The sequence below is a fragment of the Arachis ipaensis genome, chromosome B9 (assembly GCF_059453495.1).
Source record: "Arachis ipaensis isolate K30076 ecotype BB chromosome B9, ASM5945349v1, whole genome shotgun sequence".
Taxonomy (NCBI): domain Eukaryota; kingdom Viridiplantae; phylum Streptophyta; class Magnoliopsida; order Fabales; family Fabaceae; genus Arachis; species Arachis ipaensis.
In genome coordinates, this window is record NC_142444.1 from 157,646,005 (window position 1) to 157,666,915 (window position 20,911).

The 20,911-nt window shown below is 31.0% G+C and overlaps 3 protein-coding genes across 6 annotated transcripts; 1 reads left to right on the top strand and 2 right to left on the bottom strand.

The window, feature by feature from the left end:
- Positions 1-3,727: 3,727 nt before the first annotated feature.
- Positions 3,728-6,824, bottom strand: LOC107618781 (uncharacterized). 2 transcript variants are annotated; one of them, XM_021111121.2, is made up of 11 exons: positions 6,521-6,824; positions 6,325-6,414; positions 6,163-6,233; positions 5,993-6,042; positions 5,825-5,898; positions 5,672-5,734; positions 5,263-5,350; positions 4,574-4,636; positions 4,421-4,500; positions 4,256-4,327; positions 3,728-4,162 (listed from the first exon to the last, which is right to left on the bottom strand). In XM_021111121.2, exons 2-11 carry the CDS (start codon positions 6,354-6,356, stop codon positions 4,081-4,083), a joined length of 675 nt encoding a protein of 224 aa, XP_020966780.1. In that variant the 5' UTR covers positions 6,357-6,414; positions 6,521-6,824; the 3' UTR covers positions 3,728-4,080. The 2 variants fall into 2 exon arrangements, with proteins under 2 accessions (XP_020966780.1, XP_016176420.1); XM_016320934.3 differs by having other exon boundaries at positions 6,325-6,421; positions 6,616-6,773.
- A 2,377-nt stretch (positions 6,825-9,201) lies between these two features.
- On the top strand, positions 9,202-13,728 carry QSOX2 (quiescin-sulfhydryl oxidase 2). 2 transcript variants are annotated; one of them, XM_088499627.1, is made up of 12 exons: positions 9,202-9,823; positions 10,436-10,460; positions 10,553-10,645; positions 10,756-10,937; positions 11,229-11,298; positions 11,384-11,452; positions 11,559-11,632; positions 11,723-11,867; positions 12,371-12,411; positions 12,529-12,675; positions 12,763-13,245; positions 13,396-13,728. In XM_088499627.1, the coding sequence occupies exons 1-11, from the start codon at positions 9,606-9,608 to the stop codon at positions 13,232-13,234; spliced, it is 1,536 nt and encodes a 511-aa protein (XP_088355753.1). In that variant the 5' UTR covers positions 9,202-9,605; the 3' UTR covers positions 13,235-13,245; positions 13,396-13,728. The 2 variants fall into 2 exon arrangements, with proteins under 2 accessions (XP_088355753.1, XP_088355754.1); XM_088499628.1 differs by having other exon boundaries at positions 9,242-9,823; positions 12,763-13,197.
- A 464-nt stretch (positions 13,729-14,192) lies between these two features.
- On the bottom strand, positions 14,193-17,774 carry LOC107619209 (RING/FYVE/PHD zinc finger superfamily protein). 2 transcript variants are annotated; one of them, XM_021111124.2, is made up of 8 exons: positions 17,283-17,774; positions 16,473-16,784; positions 15,555-15,626; positions 15,314-15,381; positions 15,065-15,215; positions 14,886-14,966; positions 14,701-14,793; positions 14,193-14,597 (listed from the first exon to the last, which is right to left on the bottom strand). In XM_021111124.2, the coding sequence occupies exons 2-8, from the start codon at positions 16,725-16,727 to the stop codon at positions 14,508-14,510; spliced, it is 810 nt and encodes a 269-aa protein (XP_020966783.1). In that variant the 5' UTR covers positions 16,728-16,784; positions 17,283-17,774; the 3' UTR covers positions 14,193-14,507. The 2 variants fall into 2 exon arrangements, with proteins under 2 accessions (XP_020966783.1, XP_016176938.1); XM_016321452.3 differs by having other exon boundaries at positions 17,379-17,732.
- Positions 17,775-20,911: the final 3,137 nt, after the last annotated feature.

Consider the following 20,911-nt stretch of genomic DNA (forward strand, 5'->3'; position numbering starts at 1 on the left):
TTAATGTATAGTATCATTTTTTTAAATATTATGGCATTAATATATATTTATGAAATTAAATTTAAAAATATAAAAAATGAATTTAGATAAAACAAAAAATTATAAAAATAAAGATAATATTCTAATATTTGAGTTAATTATAAAGATAAAATTTATTTAGCTAAAATAATATAATTTTTTTTGGTGACTACTAAAATAATATAATTTGAATAGATAATAAAAATTTCAATAATTTTTAAGTATAACAAAAAAATTTAGTTTTTTTTTTAAAAATAAATTATTTTATTATTTTTTAAAATTAAAAAAAATGAGGATAAATAAAAAAAATTAGTTTTTATTTACATGGTTTAGTACTCACTATATATTTTTGTGAGTACTGTACTCTTATTATATGCATAATTATCTTTTTAAAAATTATTTTGTGAAATTATGAATTAAATTTTTTATTTATACTATTATTTAATTGGTATATTTCATTAATTAATTATTTTATAATGATTTTTCGTTATACAAAAATTAATACTAATTAATTTATGAGTCACTTATATAAAAGTTTGTAATTTTATTAAGTAACAAAGAAATTGATTTGTAAAATTTCTTATAACAATTTTATGTGATAATTAGTTTGTCTAATGTAATAAAATTTTAGTAACTAATTTAGTAATTAAAATTTATTAAATATTAAATTTTTTAGGTAAAAATATTTGCAAAACTTAGTTAATGTATAATTCTTATTATATTGTTTCGTGTATAATAGGTAAATAATTAAATAATAGTGCATTGTTTAAATCGTCAACTATCAACGGCATGAAATGAGAGATTGTGAGAGTCATATATTTATTAAAGTAGTTTGTTGGTTATTTATTGTTATTATAATAAAAATTAAAGATAAAAATATTACAGACTCAAAATTTAAATTTAAATTTAAATTTTTAATCATTTTTAACCATTAAAAAATAAATAAATAAATAACTATTGTATTAAAAATAAAATAATTTAAAGTATATTTAATAGATAATAAACAGTAGAATGAAAGAAATATTCTTAAGATTAAAAAAAGTTAAAAGACGATCTAAATAACAATAACCAAAGTGAATTTTTAAGATTTAAAATTTTAATGTGCGCTTAACCTGAAGTAGTTTTTGGCGGAAAGTTAAAGTAATCACTAATCACGGACAAATTCCAATATAACTTCCCATCATTCACGTTGTCTTTTAACTCCTACTTTTGTGCAGCACCTGAAAACACTTTCTTTAACCACACTATATGAACCCTATCATATGATAAGATATCCTCCAAACTCAAAATACCGATTTTTTTCTTTCTTAATTTTTAGTGTTATTTGTTGGTTTTTTTAGCAGATTTTTTCGTGGAGCGAAAACCTAATAACTTAGGAGAGACCCTTTTAGCAGAACTACGATAACCACATGTCAACAACAATGAAGAATTTGCAGAAGATTTGGACGAAATAAGTTTCAAGCAACTGTACCTACCAGAAAAGATTATAATGACCCTTTAGTCGTGAATGTCAAAGGTATATGAAATTTTAATTTTTTTTACGTAATTTTTTGAGTTCTAATATTTAATTTATTTATTTTATTCAATTTTGTATTCGGTTGTAGATACTTCTACGGGAGAAATCACAACTGGCAAAAGGACAACAATTCAAGTTTGGCATTTGAAGAATAAGGACAACAATTCAAGTTTGGCATTTGAAGAATGATGAAAAAGACATTATGGAACTTGATGGGCATGGACAAAGTCGAGATAATGATGCAAATTTATTGGTAGGTTTCTGGGTGTAATGGCCCGTGGAGCAATGTTGTAAATTGGAAAAAAAGTCTTTGGTGCTGAAAATGTAGACGTGTGATAAATTTAGAGAAGCTGGTTGAAACTTCAGAGAAAAAGCTATGGATATGAAGAAACCAATGCAAGATTCAGTTGGCAGCTCTGTATAAATTTTTGTTATCAAAATACAGTGATAAAGTATCGAATTTATCCAGTGATATGCCAGACATTTAATTTGTGTATTTAATAAGTAATAGTTGAAATTTTAAATATATTTATTTTAGAAGGGATTAGAATTTATTTTATTTATGTTAAAAAAAATTTATTTCTTATTATATATAAGTTTAGACTTGTATTATTATTATTATTATTATTATTATTATTATTATTATTATTATTATTATTATTATTATTATTATTATTATTATTATTATTATTATTATTATTATTATTATTATTATTATTATTATTATGAAAAAATGTTAGATATAATATATTTAAAAAGTTTGATTTTTGTTATTAATGTTATATATATATAAATATAATTTTAATTTAATAAAATTGTTCAATTAGAGTAAATTAGCACAAATTAGCCACATTGTATGTGAAAAACAGAGTGAGTTAGCCACGAAAATAGTGTGATTAAATAATCCAATGTTAGCCACAAAAAAATTGTGGCTGAAAAACCCGGCCTGCACAAATTATTTAGCCACGGCATTATACGTGGACAATGATATATAAATTGTGGCTCTTTGAAGGTCTCCACGGTGTTTAAAACTGTGGCTAATAACGTTAAAATCGTGGCAAATTGAAAATGCAACCCCCCGATTAGCCACAAATATTCTTTTGTGGCCAATGTATGGTTGCTACGCTTATCTTAGAGTTTAGCTACGATTTTTTTCGTGGCTAAACCCCTTATTTCTTGTAGTGTTTGTTTTTATTGACGTTGAAACTCATCAACGCCGCATCATGCGAAGAAGACCCTTAAAGAAGAAAGTAGATATTTATATCTTGATATAAAATGACGTCAATATTAAAAACTCTTGAGAAGCAGTTGGCTTTGTGTAATTACATCTCATTTATTTGTCACGATAATGTGAAAGTAATATATAATTTATTCGGCTTTTCCACTTTCTAATGAAAGCTTTAGTCTCCACGCTATGAAGAACAAGTTTACTAGCCAGCTAGTAGAACTCACATGCAGAGTTACTAACATACATATATAAAAGCGAACAAAATTATTTCAATATTGATTAAATTACTTTTAGATAATGAATGCACATATTCTATATGCCATTTGAACATGTAATCGCAGCCAGCACTCGAGGCGATTGGGGTGTGAGCCAATTACATCAAATCTAAACTTGGGATAATTGCAACAAGTGGCGCAAATTAAATCACTAATCTTTGTCAATGCCATATATATAGAGATCAAGTAGGCACAATCCTCCTATAAGACTTTAAGTATATGATTAGTTGTCATAAGAATACCAAATGTCATCCAAAAACTTAACCTCAGCCAAGATTATTGGACTCATACGCAATCGTATCTTTTTCATTTAATGCATAGAGGGTAGTGCTACGCTAAGGACATAAATCGTGAAAAGAGACGACAAAAGAAAAAAGGTGACAAGAAATACATTTTAGTTATATTTGATTTACCTTTAATTTGTTTATTCTTCTCCACTTGGTTAACTATGCTGAAAGGACACGTATACTATCGGCTATATACTTTTCTTAACGAAATAACGTAGCCGAATGTATATGAGAGGTTTCTATTAAACGAAATAATTTTACATCAACAGTTCAAAACCACCCTAACAAATGAAAATTGCACCACTGCCACAATGTGCAATAAATGTTGTCTTGCTTTTACTTGTGCATGAAACATGCTTGAAATGGATACAAGTTATCAGAATATAAACAAATATCCAAGACGAACAAAGAAAGCATCCCTTTCAGAAGATAAACATATATCCAACGATCGTTGCTCCACTTCCAACCAAGGAAGTGTCTGTTATTTACACACCAGAGATGTGCTAACTAGGATTAGTTATCTACAAACAACTCGATTCAGATTCAGAATCTAACTATGTGCATATAAGAGAACGACACACATACTAACTCTACAATATGCACATAAGATGATACAAATGCTAGATCTACCACTCAAGCTTCACATAGATTTGCTTTATTTTACAGAACTAAACACCAGAATTGGAAACTGATCAGATAAACACATGGGACGTCAAGGGGGTCTTGACAAACTAGCATAATATATGCAGTGTTGACTCATATATCCATGTCAGCAAATATTTCATCATCACCCTCGTTGAGTACTCCATCCATAAGAAATCCATCAGCAACCAAGTTACTGCCAGAAACAGCATTATTGTAAGGCTGAATAAGATGCAAACAAAAAGTAAAAAGTAGTTCCAGACAATTGAAAGAGAATATGAATTCCCACCTAAAACAACTGAAACGGAAAGTCACAATCCGTTTTAGCTTTCTATTGTAAAAGAGGAAATTAAAGGACCATCTACAGAAAATAGATAAGAATATCAGAATAATCTATAACAGGTAAAACAAATGTGGTTACAGTTTTAATTTTTAGCTTGTGATGATAATTTACATTGCTCCTTTTTCCACTAACGGATCAGCTTCGGAGTCAGGAACATAACCATAAATTTCGCAATCCCCTAACTTCACAACCTGCAAGACAAGGTATCAAGAAAATGCCTTTTGGTATCACCAACATTCATGTTCAAAAACAAGAGTAATTCACCTCATCAAGAGCCATGTACAATGTGTCCAGGAGAGAAACATCCCCAACAGTTTCATCCCATTCCTGCAGTTTTGACAAGTTAATCAAAACCAATGAAAGGAAACCACTATACCAAAAGTAATCACTATTGCTAACAACAACAACAATAGCTAAGATGTGCATTGTGTGCATTAATATGTTTAGCCGTTTCTAACCCCTGAGATCCTAAGATGCCAAAAAAAACTTGACAATATTTATGACTTTCCAATTTCGGCCTTAGTTTTTACATTTTCAAAATTGATAGAAGAAATGATATATAGAACAATAAAAAATATTACTATGTACCAATGTGTTAAATTATTGATCAACTGTTTTGTTGATTAGTTCATCTTTAAAATCTAGGAATTAATAGTGTGTTAGTTGTGATATATAAATAAACATAATTAGGAAAGAATATATTTCAAAATTTAAAGTTGCACAATTAAGATCATTAGGTGCATCTAGACAAGACCATCAAACACGCTCTGGGGTCTAAAATGTCATACAAAAATGAAATATTGAGTTTGTAGATACCATATATTTTACAACCTACCCAAACATCACAATCCCAGACATTAAAGATGTGGGGAAACCAAACACCATGGCTGCAAGTAATACAAAAGTAAAAAGTAACACTTAAAACAAGAAATAGACAGTATCAATCATAGTACCTTTGAGGCTTCAATCATGTAGGTGTCAAAGATAAGCTTAAAATTGTCCCATGATTCCTCTGTGAAAAACTGGTGAGCTTTGACTGCACTAAAAACCATTACAGGCGTATGGTATTATAGGAAAAATTAAAGAATGCAACAACGGAGACACTCAATTTAGAAGTTTAACAAGGGTAAAAAAACCAAAGAAAAGACCGGAAAAAAGACTTGGGAAATGGAGAGACTTGAACTCTCAGCTCCAAGAGCAACAGTTTTATGAACTGTCTGTCAAGCCTTTTGACAACACTCCCAAAAAGAAAAAATGACAAAAGGATTATATAGTGGGTTGCCATGTCGCCAACTAAGCTGACAATAGCATTACCCATAACCCCTTTATCATAGTTTTATACGTCACAAGATACTGAGATACCTGAAGTCATAGTCCGGATACATGTGATACAAGGTAAGAATAAGGTAAATCAATGTCCTTCGGCTGGAAAGGAAACATAATTAGAACATGTAAAAAGGAAGCACTTAAGTGGTATTTGCAATTTATGAAACCTCTCCACACAGTAAAGGCCACCTGGATCGGGTTAATAACATGTCGTCCGGCGGGGGAGAATCAGGGCTAGATGATTTCTCAATAAGTTCAAGCATCTGAAATTGAAGTAGTTTTTTTAAAAAATATTCTACGAACAAATTGTAAAAAAAGATCCTATTACCACAACTCAACTTTATTAGAGTCATCTACCTCATTCTCCAAACTGATCGAGAGTTTTTTATCTGTTCCAGCATGTTTGCCTACGGAATTTTTAAAAGAAAATAGTTCGTTAATTACTATTACTAAACCCAAACCCGGTGAGCAAATCCAAATCCAAAATCAATTCTGTTGAAACTAAAAAGTCACTAATTAGTCCTTACAAGTATAAGCTTCAAGGCATCCTCTGATAGTACGTTCTCCCAAATTCAAATCACCAAAGAAATCGTTAAGCCTGGACAAGTTTCACGAGACTCTTACAATATACCAAAATTATGTAATAAAATCCCATAATTCAACTCAAATTCGTTTGAAACTACAATTACCGATCCAAGGAAGGACACTCGAGGAACTTCATCGTGAATTATCTTCAAATGATGAGAACTACAGCTACAAACCCTAGTTTCCGTCTTTGCCTAGTGGCTTTGGAAGCAGAGATAAGCAAAATCATAAATCACAAGCAAATTCGAAACAATTCATGACAGAAAACAAATGCATGAAAAGTGCAGTAAGATCTCTTACAAACAAGTCAACAACCAGAATGTTGAAGCGAAAACAAGAGAGAAAGCGAAGCAGGAATGCAGAAAACGAGAGAGAAAGAAGGAATTGAAGTGTACCAGAGAAATGAAGAAGACGAAGATTGCTTGGTTTTGTGATGAAGACTTATGAGAGATTACTTGAGAACAGAGAACGAAGATTATTTGGATTTCAAAAATTTGGGGATAAAAGGAAGGGTTTCGAAGCGGTGAAATTCGAATATTCTGATTTTAGATTTGAAATAGATGCAGTCAATACAGATAGATGGATTGGTGGATGAGAGAGAATCTGCGATTCAAATATTGACAGAAAACGACATCTACCCGAAATTGAAAAAAAAATCCATGGGTCAAAGTAATGAAAAGCCCAGCCCAATTTAGTATTTCACATGAAGTCCAATTGCATGGATTCCAATTGGGTTTTGTTTTGATATCCTTTTCGAAAGCCCATCTCGTGGTAGGGGAAAACCAACGTTTTGTCGCATAATTAGTTTCATTTGGTGTAAAATTTTAAAAGAAAATAATATTAACAAAAATTAAATATTATCTAATTTTTTATGATGTCATTTCACATATAATTCTTTTATTGTATATTTACATAAATTTATAAAAAAAAAGTAACATTATCAAAATAAAAATAATAATATTCATTCTTTTATAAAATTCTTGTAGCATTAAATATTAACATTTTTTGTTTTTTATATATATTTATAAATTACCAAACGATAACAACAGAGATAATATTTAATTTTGTCCATAAATTTATCCAAAAATTTTAATTAAATTTAAATTTTTATTTAATCTCCAAACTTTATAAATATAATTCATGTTAGTCTTTAAAAAAAAATCTTAACATATAAAAATATTAACAAAATGTTAACGTAGATAATCGAATGTCACACTGAATTGTGTAAAATAATATTATTTTAATTTTGGAATTAAAATAGTTCAAAATCGCTGTAAATGGTATTTATTAAAAAAAAATTTTCAAAAATAAGTAATATGAAATTATTTATGGACTATTTAAATGCTAAAGTGAATTATTTTAAAAATTTTAACATGTCATTTATTTATCCATGTTAATACTCTATTAATATTTGTGTGACAGAAATTATTCTGATACATAATTTTTTGTAATAATACATTTAATCACATTTAACATTATAATAAGAATAATAATACTCCATTAATCACGTTTAATATTTGTACCATCTCTTTAAAAAAAATAAAAAATTACTATACCAAAGTTAAATATCATGAGCTACAATATCGTCACACAAGAGGACAAAGACAAAGGCAGGCTTGCTCACATAATAATAATAATAATAATAATGATAATAATACATTTAATTTGTATTATTGTGTCATTAATTTCTCTGTTGACCATTTGATGTAGAAAAGATAAGGATAAGGACTATTGAAGAGAATTAATTAATGAAAGGCCAAATTATGTTAAAGATATTTTTAAAATTTAATAAAATACTATTAAAAATAAAAATCACATAAATCTTATAAATAACGAATGATATATGTTATTTTTTTTCTTATTAATCCTTCATTTTATTTCCCTTTCTTCAACCATATATAACTTCTCATTCTCAAAAAGAGCCAAGTGTCTCTTTCTTCAACTAATTACTCACAGTAGGGACTAGGGACTAGGGACTAGGGACTATGGACTACGGAATGAACATTATATTATAATGGCAATTTAAACTTTAACAGAGATTTCAAAATATACCCATATATTGATATTTTTATAATTTTTATTATTAAAATTAATAGTTAAAAATTATTGAAATATCAATATATTAATATATTTTAAAATTTTCTAATTCTTTACACTTTCTTATGGTTTATATTTGTTCAATTTTTTTTTTTTGCTTTTGGTGTCTTTTTTATTAATTTGTTTATTAAAATTAATTTAACTTTTAATCTCAGAAAAATAACATTTAAATAGATTTAGTATCAAGCCAACGAGTTATAGTTCAAATGATATATTTTCTAGGGGTATTCAAATTCAAACCGATCCAAATTAAACCGCTCATCCAATTCAATCCAAACCGAAAATCGATTAAAACCGAACTAATTCGGATTTGATTGGATTTTATTTTTTGCAAACTGTTGAATTGGATCGGATTTCGGATCTATTTTTCATAACTGATCCAATCCAATCCAAACCACACAATATACTATAATATTATTATTTTATTATCATATTTACAATTATACTTATAACATGTTCAATTTGTTATACATTTTTCTATTATTCATGTATTATTATTATTATTTAATAAATATTTTATGTTCAAAATATTATTTACTTATTTATTTTAACTAACCTATAATTTTATTTTTATTGTTATGTTATCGTTGGCTTTTTAAGATATTGTTAAAACTTGTTATGTCATTGTTGGTTATTTAAAATTTGATATTGAGACTTGTTATATGTATTTAATTTTTTTTATTTAAAAAAACCACAAATTCAAACTGATCCAAACCGCTTGTAATTGGATCGTATCGGATCGAATTTCCAAAAAAAAGTTCATCCAATCCAAATCGCACCGCACATAAATTGACTGTTCGAATCGGATGACTTTTTTTCTTAAAATCGAACAAACTGTACCGCAAACACCCCAAATATTCTCTCCATACTCAGTTTAAAAGATCGGGAGGTCGAATCTCCCTATTTTTGATAAAAAAAAAAAAAAGGTTTGGTATCAAGAAAGAGAGGGTCCCGTTTCGTGGTTCGCCATCTTCAAAAGCAAAACAAAACGTAATTTGTACCCTTTTCTGTTTCGTCTTTTCCTTCCGAACAACACCTTCACCATCTTCATCATCAACATAGTCACCACCACCATTAACATAACCCCATAAAACTATTATTTTTCTTCAAAAATAAAAATAAAAGACTGTTCCAGAGAGAGAACTGAAAAACACTAGCAGATCCATTCATCTTCTCCACCCCACCTTCAAAAACCTCTCCTTTCTCCATTTTTTGTTAATAATCCTCAAAACCCTAGTCCTCGCGCAATTCATACGTTGTGATCTACCTTTTTTTTTTTGTCTCTCTTATGTCTGGGATGTATTCGTATCTGGGTCTATTCCTGTGCTTGCTTTCTGTGTGCTCCGTCGCAACCTCGTTTTCTTCACGGCGTGTGATCCTTCGAGAGGTCAACGACAATGGTGGTGATCATGCTGATTACGCTGTTGAGCTGAATGTTACCAATTTCGATGCTGTTCTGAAGGATACCCCTGCTACTTACGCTATCGTTGAGTTCTTTGCCCATTGGTTAGTCATTGATCATTTCTATCAAGTTTTCGTGTTTATTGTTTCTTATTTGTTTGGTTGATGAATTCTCTAGTTAGTAATAGTATCGAAAAGTGTGGACTTTTATTGATTCTATTTGTAATTAGATGGTGGCATTTTTTTATTAGTTACCTGGAAATTGGAATTAGGGTAATACAGCAATAAATAGTGAGGGAGATCATACTTCTGAATTCATAATATTACAAGGTAATTGTTACTGTAATAACAGAGAAAAGAACAGAAGAAGGGAGAACAAAAAAAAAGAGGAAATGGACTTTTTTGAATTTGATTAAATTTGGGAAAATTGTGTTATTGCAAGCTGCTCTCTGAAAGCTTTTGTGCAAAAGTTGAATCTAACATAGAATACGTATATATCCCTTTTCTATTCTTGACAAGCATATAATTTAGTCTGGCTTCCCATATTGCCAGTTAGTTAATATGCCAATACAGGAACAGAACATAAAAGGGAGAGTAAAAAACATATTTTCTGTAAACTTTTGCATTGCATTTTTTTTATTTAAACGGTTTACATATTTTTTTCCCTGCAATTTATAAACACAAAATACTTACCTGTGTCTCTTTCTTTTCTATCAGGTGCCCTGCTTGCAGGAATTATAAGGTATTATCTGCTAAAAATGTTAAAAATTATTGAGATCTTTTCCAATCAACATTTCAGCTCACCATTATTATCTCACTGTACTTCAAATGTAGCCTTACTATGAAAAGGTCGCAAGGTTATTTAATGGCCCTGATGCAGTGCATCCAGGAATCATACTACTGACAAGGGTAGATTGTGCATTAAAGGTACATGCTGCCTGCTTCTATTATTTTCTTCACAGGATGTGATTTAATAGTTATATACAAAACATGACTCGATGATCGGTTTCTCACTCCTCACGTTTTTGGCAGCACAGATAAATACTAAACTATGTGATAAGTTTTCTGTTGGTCATTATCCCATGCTTTTCTGGGGACCTCCTACTAAGTTTGTTGGTGGTGGTTGGGAACCAAAACAAGAGAAAAGCAGTATACGTGTGATTGATGATGGACGCACTGCTGATCGGTTGCTTAATTGGATCAACAAACAACTAGGCAGGTATATACTAATATTAATAATTTTACATTTTTTCTGTTTATGCTGGTATGATATGGGGGACAAACATTCTGTTTAAGCTAGATGTTGTGTTGGAATTTAGAACATAAATCATGTGGACTAGTAATGTACAACAAACCAAGCAATGTTAGAAAATCGAAATGCTGAATGCAAGAGTTTAGAAGTATAAGGAAACATTTAAGAAGTTGTCATGGTGTATTATGCTTTAATCCGATTTAACCTTAGCTTGACATTATTTTATTTTTCGTAAATATCATTCTTTATATTTTACAGTACATACGGCCTGGATGATCAGAAGTTTGAAAATGAGCATCTTCCATCCAATATATCAGACTCTGAACAGGTCTTTTTCTTTACATTTACCGCATATTGAGATTTGCTTTTATATTTGAAAATATTGACATAGATAATATGGATAACTTGGAAAGGTTGCAAGAGCTATCTATGATGTGGAAGAGGCAACTTCTACAGCATTTGACATCATTCTAGAGCACAAGGTAGATTATCAATGGTTTGTGATTAGTCCATAAATTCTTTGTTAATTGATCTTTTGTTTTGTGCCCATTCATTATGATGATTAAATAAATTCTCTCTGTTTGCCAGATGATAAAACCAGGAACTCGGGCTTCATTAATAAAATTTCTTCAGCTTCTGACAGCTCATCATCCTTCTAGGAGGTAAGATGAACCTTGCACTGCTTCTTTGTTCTCTGTCAATCCAGTGTTTAGTCTCACCTTTTTGTTTTGGCTTCTGGATTTTGTGTTTAGATGCCGGAAGGGTACTTCAGAATTACTTGTGAGCTTTGATGACTTGTACCCAGCAGATTTTGAAACACCTAATAGGCTGGATGATGATAAGGGTTCCGTTAAGAACATAAAGATATGTGGAAAAGATGTGCCTCGTGGATACTGGGTAGGATCTCAATACTTGTATTTGAACTTTTAAGCATTTCCGTCATACATTTATGCTTGGTATTGTATGAGGTGTATGAAATTGATGTGCGTGCTGCTTCTTGTGGCAAGCTTTCACCTTCTGCTAGATTCCATGGTGAAGTCCTCATTTGAAGTCAATCTGAATTGATTGATTATAGTGAGAACAAAGAATTGAAAAATTCTAGTTGAGCAATAATCCCTACAATTTTTTTTAGAAAAAGAAAAAAAAAATCATATTCTGTGCAAAGTTGGTGTATTCTTCAATATTATTGTGCTCTTAGATTTGACGATGCAGCTCAATACCATTGTTGCTATTTCCGACCTGTGGTGAAAAAGTAGCTCGTTGCAGTACAGTGAATGTTATTGTATTGAGTATAATTATTTCATTATAAATGTTAACTTTTTATTCATATGTGGACTATTGAAGTTTTTAGCATGAAAAGGTTGTTGCTTATTTATTTATTTTTGACTTTTGTTTCGTAGATGTTCTGCCGTGGCAGTAAGAATGAGACCAGAGGTTTTAGGTATTGCTTCCCCTTGTTCTTATTATCATGCAAATATGTGTATATACCAAAGGTGGACCTTAACAATCTAAGTGACATTGGATTCTGCATTGACTGCTCTCTTTGGGCTTTTTACAGTTGTGGTTTATGGGTTCTTCTGCATTCACTCTCTGTAAGGATAGAGGATGGAGAGAGTCAGTTTACATTTAGTGCAACATGTGATTTTGTTCATGACTTCTTTATATGCGAGGAATGCCGACAACATTTTTACAAGATGTGTTCAAGGTAAATGAGTTTACGAATGCTAATGTTAATATCATTCAAGTGCATTTTTTTATTTTTCCTGCTTCTAATGTTTAATTCAATCTTCAGTGTTTCTAGTCCTTTCAACAAAGCCCGCGATTATGCTCTCTGGTTGTGGAGCACCCATAATAAGGTCAACGAAAGGTTGATGAAAGAAGAAGCTTCTCTTGGCACTGGTGACCCGAAATTCCCAAAGAAAATTTGGCCTCCAAAGCAACTCTGCCCTTCCTGTTATCTAGGCATTGACCAGAAGAACAATAAAATCGAATGGAACCAGGATGAGGTCTTCAGGTTTTTGACTAATTATTACAGAAACACACTTACTGCTCTATACAAGGACAAGAGCATTGTTGGAAATGATGAGGCTGAGGTAGCCGTTGAAGATCTGATCGTCGCAAATAACGCAATCGTGGTGCCTCTGGGAGCTGCATTGGCAATAGCTTTCGCCAGCTGTGCTTTTGGCGCACTTGCTTGCTACTGGCGTTCGCGGCAAAAGAGTCGGAAGTATTTCCACCGCCTATACTCTTTAAAGACAATATGATAATTAGGAGGGTAATAAACCTTTTTAAGATTAACTAGGAATAATAACTGTATAGCCAGAAGACATTAAACGGCGGTATAAGGAGAGAAAAATTTCTAAATTGATGGGGCGTTGAGATTCTCAGTTATTTGATGTGTTGTTTGGTTTGCTTAATATTTCAGGCCAAGGAGAACATGGAAATAGGTATAGAAGACATGTACACAGAAGAGATTGGGTGCATATCAGCTCCTCCTGAGAGCCTTGACAAAGTGTCCATTTTGAATCCATACTTGCTTGATTGATGTACAGAACACAATTCTTGCTTTTTTAGATCATTATTGATCTATGCTACCTTCTTTCACTTTCTTTTTGGGTTGAGCTCACATCTTGTCTAATTAATTTGTGGAAGCTGGGAGAAAGTAGCAAATGACTTGTAACATTTTTGCTGTGTAATTTTGAGTTATTTTGTACTATCAAAGTAACTATATAAGCTATAAGCCAGAATTGCATCATATATGATTCACTTTTTAGCAAACATTTGAATGAAATCACAGGATCTCATGGAATGGATAGGCCGTATTACTTTTAAGAGAAACTAACTGGTTTTTTAAGAGAAACTTGTAGTGTTTTAGTATGAAAATCCGGATAATGGAAATTTCATACTTGCCATGTCATTCCTGTTGTGTGTGTACAACGTATTTTCGAGTAATATGAAAAATAACAATTCCCTTAAATCTTGTACTTATTCTTTTCTTGCTGAATTATGGGTTCAGATTATGGGTAAATAACAAATAACAAAGATACTTATTAATTTGTAGTATTTGGAAATTGTAAGAACCAACTCACCAAGTATAAAATAACATTACCTCAAAAAATAAAAAATGCTTGCACGTACTAAATTTTAAAGTGAATTTATGAAAGATCAGATGTATATAACCAAACTTTTCGTCAAAAATGACACAATTAACGTATAAAAATCTGAAAATAAGCCTGTTTTCATTGCGATATGTACAAGAAATCCATCTTTGATATTCATATCTACTCGAGCAAATTTCTCTACATAAATTTTCTATCTATCTATACACTGAAAGATATTGTTGCGATATTAAGAATCTCGATATATATATAAGCAGAAACTTGTGCATATGTAGAACTTGCTTTCGCCAAGTCTTCCCAATAGATATGAAAACTTTTGAGCCTTAGAATTTCAATATATTTCTCAGAAAACTCAATCAAAGAACTTCTCTCCATCCAACATTTCATGCAACATTTGCTTCAACCGGCTAAAGCATCTTCACAGTACACGTATAACATGAGGCTGAGGCTGCAAAACCGTGTGCTCATTTTCATCATCAGATAGTGTGACCAAGCCATTGGGATGATCCTAATAAGCAACACAAGGCAAGCAAAAGACATAAATTAATGAGACATTTCCTGTAATATTATAGTTAATCATGGGAAAGAGACAAGCCTGCGTAGAAACTTACTCGATGTTGTCGCCGATGTCTCTGGATCAATGTCACTGCTCTGACCATGAAGTATATCGGCAGGACGATTCCAGCAATCCGAAACAATAGCAGCTGTCAATATTCCATTAAATTGAATAAACCTTAGTAAGTAAGAGTATGATTGATGTGGCTAACCAAATTATATTCGAGTTATCCATACGTACCATAAAGAGGGGGAAAGAATAATCCTTATTCTCACTGATTAGGAGGGGAAGAGTGTGTCTTAAAATTAGTAGAACCATGAACTATACATGAAAAGCAACAAAGAATGTGACATGTTATATAGAGTAACAATAGGTGTACAAGTTACTAGAGTGAGAGAGGAAGAGAGATTAGATTATACAATGACAGCGACCGAACAGCAGCATATCAAACTTCCAGTAGGGGAAGCTGAATACTGGTCATAGTTGGAATTGGTAAGATTCTGATCGGTAGAAACCATGCTGACCAAGTGAGTACTATTTAAGTCTCTTCTTGAAATCTCCCAATTTCCCCTGAAACAAACAGCATGAAAGGATATTAGATGGAAAGGACAGAACCAGGTTTAAAGCTTAATTAATGGTGAGGAGACAAATATTATATCGAAGGTTACCTGAAACTCATTGGAATACGTCCAAATTGAAACAGTGGAGGAGGAGCTGTATAACCAGGCTTGAATTGCTAACATTTACAAAATAAGAAAAGATCACAATCAAAAGATGAGATCACAACTCACAAGTACAATGACTCTCGAAACCCAAATAATCTAGGTAGTACCATTTCCTCACATGAATTATCGAAAACGATAAGAATGTCGAAGAAAAAGAGGAGGAACAAGGGCGATTTTAAATTACCTGATGACATATCTCACAGGTGGTGTCACCCTTCTCATTACACCATCGTTGTATGCATCTCCGGTGGGCATACTGCAAAAGTAATATCAATGTAGCTTAAGGCATCAAACTGAGGCAAATAAATAAATAAAATCAAGGCAAGATATCCAGCAATCACCCCTAACGATCAGGCTAAATATCAGCAGAGTTCGTTAAATATCGTAAGATGGTACTTGGTAGCAAGTGCCAAATATATCACTGGGCCAACAACACATGTCAAACACTGGGAGTCTAAAATTAATTGCATGTATTCTGATGTTTTAGCCGTGCACACTATGCAACGCATGCAGTTAAGACCTTCATCTTCCATAAATCATCTTATATGTGACCACAGACTAGATTGCAGCAACTGCGCCAGCCTTGACCAACACAATGCATGTTAGAAAGAAATATTTCCAAAATCCTTACCAATGTTGAAAGAGATTCGTACTGTAAAACTAATGATAAGATGCCAGACTAATAGTTGGCTAGTGTAATTTGTAGGTAATTCATATCTTCAAAATTTATGCTAAATGGGGATATTAAATCATGAAGGAAGATCTTTCTAGTTGATCTAAATCGCCCTGTGAATTCTTAAGCCAATGCTATCAGGGAGAAAACAGAGAAAAAGACACATGTACCTTACTAGACACACTCTTACCAAACACCTTGTTCACTGAAGATTTTCCAAAATGTTCCAAAACCCTTATCATTGACATTTCACAATAAAACTTGTCCTTAACTCTCCCAGCAATTGTGTGTGTCTCTCACATTCAGATTGATTTGCCATTAAATTTTAAAGCTCAAACTCCATGGATTCAAATTATAGGCCAACAATACAGATGTTCAAATTCACATATCAAAACATGAGTGGAGCATACACACTAGTTAAGAGCTAACCTTCAAACTACCACAACAGAAGCAGGGTGACTCCATATTAGAATCTTCATCTTCATCATGACATATCCTGCATTCTACAAGTTTCCTTGGAGATTTTATATCACCTAGACCCGTCTTCATCAAAGAGAGATCAACCTGTGCATCATTCACGGCTGAGGATGCAGCCTGCATCCAACGATTTTGGCTTTCAAGAGCAGCTTCCAATGTGGATTCAGTAAGCAACCGATCAACCAGCAACACAAAGTGATCCCCCATAGTTGAGCACCTTATGCTCCAATGCAGTTTAAATCCTCTTGTTCTCTTTCACAACTTCTGGAAATGAAGGACACACATGCAAGGAAAGAAAAAAAGAAAAACGACACATGTCAGTAATAACATCTAGAAGCATATTGGGAAAAAAAGTTAATTTTCTTTTCTGGATGCTTATAAAAATTGATGGAATCTAATCTTCATTCAGAAATTGCTAGCCAGGTTCCATAACACAAGCTGGACCCCACAGTAAAGCGTGTAGAGAAAAAACGGCAGAAAGAGGTGTCAATTCATAAAAAGAAAGTTCCAAATTTTGAAGCAACAGCACCCAATCCATCACATTTTATTTCAAGACAAAACATAAAGTCACAAACTGATGCAACCATCAACGAAACTGGTTTAATTTGAGAAACTGATCTGGAAAAAGGTGAGAAATTTTAGTTTTCAGCACAGCATTAATTGATAATTAAGAAAAAGGGATATAGCCCAATAAGTTCAAACAGTGAATTAAACATTGCAAACATGAAAAAAACGAAAAAAAAAAAAAAAGAGAGAAGATACTCGAGAAAATTTAAGAGGGGAAAAGGGGAAGATCAACGGACCGACCCAGCTGGGAAAAATGGAAGAAAGGAACAAAAAGTGAAAAACTTTACTCACAGAAAGAGTTAAAAGAGAGAAGAAGAACAAAATGGGGGAATCTTAAAAGAAGGGGATCGCATTTTTGTGGAAGCTAAGAAAGGGTTAAGCTTTTGAGCGCAGAATTGATGAGAGAAAAAGGAAAGGAGCTTTGAAGCTGAGAGGAATCTGAAGTTTGGGAAGGAAGCAAGAGATTGAGTGTGGTTAATGTCGAAATCGAAATCCAAAAGGAGAGATGCGATTTTTGCTGAGAGTATGTTTTTTTTTCTATATAGAAAATGATTGAAATAGAAAGGAAGAAAAAGTGGAGAAGGAGAAGGAGAAAGAGTCTGTAAAAGTGCATGGTGTGGCCATGACCGCCACGATTGGAGACTTGTTTTCATTTCGTTTCATGGTTTGTCTAACTACCATCGCCATGCTCTGCCCATCCACGTGTCCCAACTATATCATACACATAATAATAATAATAATAATAATAATAATAATAATAATAATAATAATAATAATAATAATAATAATTTAATTTTGATATATTGAAAATGATAAAAAAAAATCGTTAAATCATTGGATAAATTTGACTAAATTATCGTCTATAATTTTTTATTACTATCTTCATGTGAAGTCAATTGCATATAAAAAGTAATTATTTTTAGCCTTATATAATTCATACTAAGGCTAAAAATTTTTATTATGAAAAATAAATGTGTGCAATTTAATTCTGTTGGTGTGTGCATGTGTTTTATTTTAATATGGGAATCAGTAATCGGATCTACTGATTACTTTGTAATTTGATTTTTAATTTTCTTTTAAATATCAAATCGGAGAGTCTGACTTTTTGTTCTTTATAATCGGATGGTTAGATTTTTATTTCCAAACAAATCGGAGGGTCGATTTCCACATTTTAAATAAAAAAAAATCCACATTTAAGAATAACACCCTTATTATCCATAATCCTAACAAACACCATTTCCACCCCCAATATCAAAAATAATTTGCGTCATACTAACACCATTTAACAAAATGATATTTCATTTAAAAGATAATTTTAATAGAATTTTTTTAAGTGGCAAATAATTTTTTGGCTAATATATATGTAGCTAACATTAATTAATAGAAAGAAGGTAGAATATGAGGGGTGATGTATGCATGTTTTCTATCAATACAAGTGTTTAAATTTTGTGTGATGTATATATAAATTAAAGTAATTATTTATGTGTATATATGTGTGTATATAGAAGTTGACAAAATATCAAAAGTTTAATGTTTTAGTTAGCTATTTAAAATTTTTTATATTACACCTAGAGTCATTCATAAAGTTTTTGTGATTACTTTGATGTAAAGTTTTGCTATTGAATTAGTATATGTATAGTTATGTAGTGTTAATAAGAAAAATTGTATAAAAAAGCATGACTTTTTTCAACAAAAATAAAAAAGCCAAAAGTGCAATTTGATTAAAAAATCATAACAAAAAATATCAGCATAAAGCAATATATTCAATTTGATAAAATTGTCGAAGAATAAGAAAAGAAGAAAAATATTATACTTTGTATTGTTTGATTGATTGTTGATTAATTGAATTGTAAATTATAAAAATAAAATTAAATATATATAGAACATTAATCTATGAAAAATAAAAGTAAATAAAATAAGATAAAAATAAATAAAAATAAAATAAAATAAAATAAGATAATAAAAACGAAAATTACAACTAAATTGATGTATTTTGTTGAGAGGTATTTGTGGATTATAAATTTTTTTTTATTGTTATTAAGATGAAAGAGTGATGATTTAATCTTAAGGGGGAAAAAGAAAGATAGCTTCTAGTTTAATCTTGAGGACTTGGAGAATGAAGTAAAAGTTTCGTTGAAAGAACTATTACAAGGCATTTAATCGTGCACGTGAGGCATGCTGTGCATGCACCCAATCAAAGACTTTGAGTATTCATCTTTATTTAAACCAAATCAAAACGTCACGCTGTTGTGTTATCGATTTTTAAGTAAGTAATGAATTAAATTTTGGTCATAATCCACAAACACTTCCACAAAATTTGAAAGACCGAATTCTAATTGGTCCAACCAAGAACCAACCTTCATATATACTACGTATCTTGAAATAATAGCAAGAGAATAATTAAATAGATGACGTAATAAAAAGATATATTATTTATTTATTTTGGACACGTTTGGTATTACAAATATAAGTAAACAAATCAAATTTCAAATTTGGCCTCATGCAATACATACCTGAAGTTCCGAACTATATTAAGACCCAGTCAAGTTCACGTGTTTATTTCCCCTGGCTTGGTATACAATTTCTGTTATTTTCATTTTCATGATATATATTTCCATTTTGAATTGGTTGCGACATAAGATAAGTATGAGATATATATGAAGGCATCGTTTATTTGTTAACCCTTAGGAACAACATGGTGCAGCAATTTGCATGCTACAATCCAAATTAAGTAAAATAGTTTTTTAAAGAAAATTTGAAGTGACATTGAGTCATTGACTCTTAAATAGTTAAATTTCAATATCACAATTATTATCATAGATTGACCCCACAATTTGTTATGAGATTTATTTGGACCGTGGTTTGGTTGAGCAAAGTCTAATGATATGGACTTTCTATGCATGCATGCGTAACATTGTCAACGTACATATTAATAAATAAAGAAATAAAGTAGTCCTGGTTCCTACTCCATTCTAATTATGGATGAACATACAAACTTTATGGGTTCAAGAAATAAATCACATTCGAATTATTAGTGTGTAGGTGAACGACTGGAAGCGCACAATAGAATAATATCAGAGATAACTGATTTGGGATTCACCAAGGATTGAACTCTCGACCTTTCGGGGATCTAGAATTCTAATACCATGTCATGAAACCATTCATTCCAAAAGCGTAACCTAATAAGCAAATGTAACACTAATGGTCATATCTATAATACTTTCTAAATTTCTATTGTACACATTATACGCTTAGGTCATTGAGTCTCTATACTTTCTCAAATTAAAAACCCGTGATTCCTGAATCAAAATGACAAGGTCAACGTACCAAAAGCTATACGTGCATGTCGTCATGTTAGAGTAGTTGATATTATACTTTATTTCAAGTAATAATAACCAAAAAATTTCCTTAGTTCTGTATTTTTTTTTTGTAGATCTTATTTATAAATTTAATGTTTATAGTACCAAACTTTTGGGTTATGTATCTTAATGCGTTTACCGTTTGAAAAAGTTTTTACCGTTATTCTTAGGCGAACTTAAAATAGATTATTGGTGATTTGAATCTTGAAAAATAGGTTAAAAATGGAGCGAGACTACTATTAAGTGACTTTACATCAGTTTCGAATGATGGTGGGATACATGTAAAGAATTTTGATATTTAAGTTAGTAAAAATTTAAATAAATTAAAATTTAAAATAAATTAAAATTAATAGGATATTTATAGAAAAGAATAATCATTTGATCATCACTGTAGAATCTTTTTCTTTATAATAATGAATGGTTACTCTTCTAATATTGAGAAAGTTACTCCATAAAAGATAATTG